This window comes from Theobroma cacao, chromosome 2 (genome assembly GCF_000208745.1).
Source record: "Theobroma cacao cultivar B97-61/B2 chromosome 2, Criollo_cocoa_genome_V2, whole genome shotgun sequence".
Classification (NCBI taxonomy): domain Eukaryota; kingdom Viridiplantae; phylum Streptophyta; class Magnoliopsida; order Malvales; family Malvaceae; genus Theobroma; species Theobroma cacao.
Window position 1 is genome coordinate 40,875,291 of NC_030851.1, and position 6,866 is coordinate 40,882,156.

At 38.2% G+C, this 6,866-nt stretch overlaps 1 protein-coding gene across 1 annotated transcript; it reads right to left on the reverse strand.

Annotated features, from left to right (window-relative positions):
* LOC18610539 (putative leucine-rich repeat receptor-like serine/threonine-protein kinase At2g14440) lies at nucleotides 331-6,866 on the reverse strand. The gene is made up of 9 exons (XM_007046244.2): nucleotides 6,553-6,866; nucleotides 5,423-6,463; nucleotides 4,580-4,730; nucleotides 4,334-4,405; nucleotides 4,040-4,108; nucleotides 3,795-3,863; nucleotides 3,011-3,088; nucleotides 1,260-1,468; nucleotides 331-947 (listed from the first exon to the last, which is right to left on the reverse strand). Exons 1-9 carry the CDS (start codon nucleotides 6,623-6,625, stop codon nucleotides 838-840), a joined length of 1,872 nt encoding a protein of 623 aa, XP_007046306.2. The 5' UTR covers nucleotides 6,626-6,866; the 3' UTR covers nucleotides 331-837.

Sequence of the window (6,866 nt, forward strand, 5' to 3'; positions counted from 1 at the left end):
TTCTTGAGACCTTGGACCTTAAAAACTGATCTGTACTGCTACCAACTGCCCACCTCTCTCTGATTACTGCATGCCACCCTTTTGACTTTGCTTGCTTGTCAAATGCTTTATATGAGTTCCCGTTTTCGCTCCTTCCCCATTTAGTGCGTATTTGTTGGCAGAGGGATGTCTCTTTCATTCTATCCTAGTGATAAAAAGTCCATCCCAACAATTCATCCGCCTTGGATTGGCAGAATTCATGAGTAATAAGATGCATAATGAGGGTATAAACCACACTCATCCATATAGCTTGGTCACACTTAATCCATAGACACAAGATTGCAGCAGAACTGAAACAACATGTAGAAGTTTGTTGATATTTTACAATGAATGCACAAAACATTCAGCTTATGAAACAATACATATCCAAAGGTGAGAGAGTTGATGTATAGTATTGTGATAAGAATCAGCTAACAGTTGATCAGGCAGCAGTAACAAACCTGGGACCTCATGGTATACATTAGTGGTGTCATTTACATAATTGAAGTGTGGATTTATGATCTATGCTCACCAAATGTCACAAAATGGGTTATGGTACATCAGTGACCTTATCCCTTTGTTTATCAGTGAGAAAAAAAAGAATGAGATACATTGCATTTTACCGTAGAATGAGACTTTCGAAGACCCCATTTGGTTCAAATTGTTGAATGAAGCCCAACTCAGGAACTCCTTTTTATGAAGCACAGCATTTGACATCTTTTATGGTATCCTCTATAATTGCATTCATGGTCCCCTCTATGCCCTCTTGGTGAGTGGACAACTATCAAAATCAGTACTCTCCTTTTCAAGAAGACTCTACTAATGAGGATTGAGAGGAAGTGATGGCAATCCTTTGGCATGTTGGCTCTCCATTTCAAGAAGCATCAAGGACTTTTGTCTTTGATACCGGTTCCTCTTAGCAGCAAGTGCTGGAAAAAAAGTCATCATACAAAGGTAATACCAAAATGGCAATAGAGGAATTAAGGAACATTGCATACTACCCAATTAGGTGTTAAAACCAAAGATCTACATAAAATTAAAACCTCATGTGAAAGTTAGATTGAAAATAGAATAGTCTGAATAATTTCAAACTAATATATAAAACTGCAAATCAAATTTGACGGTTTCCCCCTGAACAGAGATTTGAGGTTTCAACAGCGTAAAATGTATAGCATATTTTAATGTTGATGAACAAATCAAACAGAGAACCAATAAAATTGAAATTCTGATATAATACTTACACATTAAATCTGAAGGTAGACCAAAATCATAATCATTTTTACCCCTCCTGATACAAAATATGTAGATCACCAATAGGAGCAGAAAAACGAAAATGAAGCATGATAAGCCTATTGCAATTTTGCCACCCCTAGATAAGTGGCCATTCTCCCAAAACAGAGGACAATCCGGTAAAGAAGGTACCCCACACAAGCCTTTGTTACCAGAGAGACTGGAGAAAATAAATCAAAGTTAATTGAATAAAAAAGTTGTATAATTCGTAGCTATTTATAAAATTGAAGTTAGCAATTTTAGGCATGTATTTGGCAAGTACATATAAATTAATCAACCATAAGGCTCCTCTCATGCCATTATATGCAACTCCTAGATAGAAGTGTAATAAGTCAAGTCAATTAGGAGCTACTTCAATGTATACTATAGCTCGACTTGTTTAGTATCAAAGACAAACCTAAGCTTGAGTACCAAGTTGAGCCAAGTTTGAAAACATTAAACTCAACTCAAGCAACTCACCAGCCTAATTAAGCTTTTAAACTTTCAATAGTATCTTTTCATATAAAATACATGTCTAAAATAATATATAACATTTATTTACATATTTTAAGTGAGTTTGAGTCAGAGTCAAGTTTCGAGCTGCTCCTGTTTGAGTTTATGATATTTAAACGGAATCAAGAGAGCTTGTGTAGCTCAATTATTTTTTTCGAGCTGAGCTACAGCCTCGTGTCAGCTCCGCTCTATTACACCACTGCTCTCTGCATAATTATTCTTTTAACAGAATAATAAATGCTGATAACAGTTGTAACTGCGAAAAATTTTATTGTCCGACAGTATCAAAAGAGATTCCGCACTGATGTATATTTGTCAACTTGGTGTCCATACCCCAAGTGTAACTTTGCAATCTTCATAAAAGACTAAAACGATTTCAACAATTTTCAAAATGTAGTGTTATACATCATAAGTATTCCTTAGCAAAGTCAACTCTAAAAGATGGCTGTAAGATTAAACATAAAGGACAGTTTAATTGATGAATAGTCCAAGATAAGACATGGGAAGTAACAAGACATAGAAGGAAAATAATGTAATCTGTGCAACTGCAATGCATCTCTGAGGCATTAGCTTTGAGAAACCAATAGATGGCGAAATTACTTCAAAGATGAAATAAGAGAAATCTACATACTTCAGTGAAGATTGGTGGAAATCAGATAGAAATCCCCAAGCTCATTCTATGCCATATAGTGACAGAAATCCTTTCTAAGACAAGACAGCACTTTGCAAGCAAGTTAAAATAGCCATGGAAACCCATCCATTTATCATGATCCAAGAGGCTTTTTCTTTTTATTTTTTTGGGTGGGGGGATGTCAAAGTAGTCATATAAGGCTCCGAAAGTGTTGTTTCAAGCAATTTCATGAAATTAGGACATGAAACAACTGGACAAAGGAATAGGAAAGGTAGCCATGAGATTCAACAATTACGATCAAGGCGAAAAGAGGGAAATCAATTTTTCCACAAATTATGATTAATAAATGAAGCCAAGGAAGAGTCATATCTCCTCTAAGGCATCAAACAAGTTGAATAGAGTGATGAAAAGTTACATAAAGGGGAAAAAGTTGGCAAATGCAAACAATCTACATCTATATGCATGCATGTAAAGCAGACAAAAGCAATCATGCATGGAACTGAATTATAAAGCTCTAAAAGTTTACTAGAAATTCAAAATAAAAACTTAATGAAGACGAAATTCAGGAGTGTAACATACTCAATGGTTCCACCATGCACACCGACAGAATAAAGTTCTTCAGGTACTCGCCCTTCCAATAAGTTATTATTAAGTCGCCTGACAAATGCACAAGCAAGTTGTAACGTTAAAAGCAAAGAACCATGGCATAGAAAATATACGGACACATACAAGCACAGACATAGTGAGAGTGAGAGTGAGGGAGTTTAGATACATAAGACAAAGGAGCAATTTTGGTATCTTGTCTCAAGTTTCCAAAAGGATAGAGAAATATATAGAAATGTCACCCGTAAGGTCCACAAATCCTACTCATGCAATATGGCTGAGATGAAAATGCTACACTGGATGTGTACAGACAATGAGAAATAATAACGGAAATGAGTATACAAGGGAAAAGGTGGGACTTGCACCAATTGAGAACAAAATTAGAGAAATATCTTTAAGGTGGTTTGAACATCTAAATAGGAGACTTCCAAATGCCCCCATGACAGTATGTGATTTAATGAGGGATATCTAGACCAAAAATGACATGGAATAGAAACTATAAACATTGGACCTCATTTTTACTTAGCTTACTGAAGATATCACCTTACATAGGGAACACTGAAGCAATATGATCATATAGTTGGAAAAGGCTTAACATGTCATCATAATAATTAAACAAAACATAGAGATACTTGCAATTAGCAAAAAAGTTTAGTTTTTATGAATAAAGGAATTATAAGAAGCATGTGCAAAACAATGATGTTATCCAAAAATGAAAATTTGTGTTAAATTTTGTGAAAAGTACGGGCACAACACATACACAAGCTGCAGATTTGAAGACGTTAAACTTTCTGGTATGGAACCTGAGAATTGATTGTTTGACAAATCCCTGCAAAATACAATCCAAAAGCAATACATTAAATGATTAAATTTATGAAAATTGATTCATAATTTATGAAAAAGCAATTGGACATTAACCATAGCCTTTCATTCATAATGTAATATGTAAAACAAAAATTATCACTTCAATAGTTTACAAATGGGAAAGAAATATGTACTACTTACAGTCGTGCAAGGGATTTTTGACCAAGCCCGATCGGTAGAGTGCCCTCTAAAGCATTAGCACTTAAGTTCCTGAACAGTTAAAAAGAATTAGAACTTACACTAACCAGAACGAAGTAACAATAAAGGTCTATAACTTATGTGATAAATGCTCCAAGTGTGATGAGTTAGAAAGGAATCATTCTTAATAAATATCTGTTCATCACAAAGAAAACCTTTTATCCCCCGTATCTTTGCTATATAATATATATATGATGCTGAGTTGAGGACATAAAAAGATCGGCAGCTGATACTTACAAGTTGATCAAGTTTGACAAAAGACTAATTTGGTCACTGATATACCCCTTCAAGCCTTGACTTCCAAGATCTCTGCAGTATATGCATAGGCAATAAATAGAGATATAAGCATAAATAATACAAAGTTAACAAGACATTCAATTTCAGACTTACAGGTTTATACTTTAACATATTTATTTATTTATTTTTATTTCATTTGAGTGAGAGAGTTTTGGTCTGTAGAATAGAAGCAAAGACCGCACTTACATTTGAGTTATGACAAGGCCTGTTCCATTCTTGTCAGCATGACATGTAACTCCCTCCCAAGCATCCCAATCAGTAGGAGCACAAGGATCACCATTCCAACCCATTCGATCAGGAACATGGAGCGAATCTTTCAATGCTCTCATTGCAATCACTACAAGACAGAATGCCGCATAAGCACCACATGCATTTGAAGGAAAAAAAAATTCAGTATGCCTTCCAAGAATCTGTGCTTTGTCCTTCAAATTAGCTCTGAATCCTTAACACCAACTTCAAATTGAGGGGTCTGTTGCAGTTTCCACAGAAATTAGAACAATGACATGCATATTCACCATTTTCGCTTGCCAAACTCAAAAATTAATCACAGCCATCTATCAGCTGTCAGGCCCACTTGATGAATGGCTGTGAAAGGATGACCAACCCTTGTGAGTGATTATAACATTTCTCTAGGAAATTTCCTTGAACCAAACCTAGCCTCAAATCAAAAACATGAATGTGCTACACCTTGTTTTTAATTCACTTAAATTAAAGGTAAAAACTATTAAAAATAACCTAAGAGCAATCTGTAACATTTACTTAAAACATCAAACTTTCCATTCTGAGAACTCCTGTCTCTCCCCCACCCACTTTAACATAGTAATAGTTACCATTATAATCATTAAAATATAACGCTGTCAATTGTTGCTTCTAAACCTACCCAAAAGGTCTAATTTTCCCGTAGAAGAAATCAATCACTTCAAGGACCAACCAGCTCACATAATTGACTTTCAACTCTACATGCATAGCATTATCATTATTATCAACGAAAAGAAAGTCCATGTAAATAAATAAATTCCATATTTTTACCCTGCTCGGGAACCGTGGACAAATCAGCTGGAACCATGGCGTAATTCTCAAGTCCACTGATCAACGGAGCCCCTATCACAGGCACCAACTTCACATTCAACACAGAACTACTCAAATTCTTCTCTGTATAATTCAAGCTGTATGCTGCAAAGCTCCCCACTTCCTTGTATATATCCACTCTACTCACATTCTTCTCGTTGACCAGCACATCGAACACCCTCTCCCCTGCTTTTTTAACCGTCGAGTCAATCTCCGCAAAATGAAACCACACCAAGTAATCAAGCTTCGCATCCACATCTAACTCGTATTCCAAACCCCCACCAATTGTCACCGCCGATTGGTACAATTTCATCGGAAAGTAATTCGGTGCCTGCTCCGTACCGGTTATTTTTTCTTTAGTGGTTATAACTCTAGCTGACGCTGAATTCGCGTTTCTGTAATCAGCATCGGATTGCCAGGAGCGGCCGAAGGGGTCCGGGTCGGAGGTGAAACCGGGTCCCCATTGTGGTGACCCGGGAGAGAGTCGCCCGTAGTTGACTAGAATGTAACTGTCTCCGGTTTCGGGGGAGTTGTAAGACAAAGGATCGATCTGGACGACTTCGAGGGAGCCGATGACGGGAGCGTCAGTGGCAATGCTGTAAAAACAGAAATCCAGCTGACGGTCTTTGACGAAAGCGAAGAGATCGGAGTAAGCGCCATCGCGAGCTAGATTTTCGACCCAAGGCGAGCGCCAGGAAAAAACGAGAGTGCCCTCGACGGAAGCGTCGAAGGAAGGGGAATGGGATTTACCGTCGTAGTTGTCGTAAACAGTGAACGTCCGGACGTAGTAACGACCAGGCGGGACAGGGATGTTGTAGCAATTCTTCTTGCCCGAGGAAAGCGGGAAGTAACGGAGAGTCTTCTCCTGCGGGAGATGGAAGTGGAGTGGCTCGGAGACCACGGAGGTGGAACCGCCCGTGAAGAACTCGTCGGCCAACCAGGAGGTGTTGTAGGAGTCGGTGGAAGGAGTGAGGCCCCCGCAGTCAATGTGGTAGCTGGCATCTGCAAAAGTGAGAGCAATGCAGTTAGCGTGAGAATTGAAAACGTTAGTCCAAACTTGAAAGCCAGTTGAGAAAGTGAAAAGTCCTTACTGTAAGGGTAAGGGAGAGACAAGGAAGGAGGGAGGAGCAAAGGGAAGAAAAGGAGGAGGAAGAGGATAGACATGGTGAGAATGGGGGCTGGGTTTCGAGGCTTTGAAGGATTAGCCCAAGATTGGGTTTTCTGACATAAAAAGGCAGAGAGAGAGACAATGGGAATGCGGAAGAAAAGGGGCCGAGATTAGCGGGAGGAGAGGGGTTTGGTTCTGGCTTGCTAGAGCTGGTGGGACTGCTGAAATCAAGCTTCAAGACTGTTAATCTTTTGATTTGATTGCAAGTTTGGGCAAGTAAAATCGAAAGCACTGTTT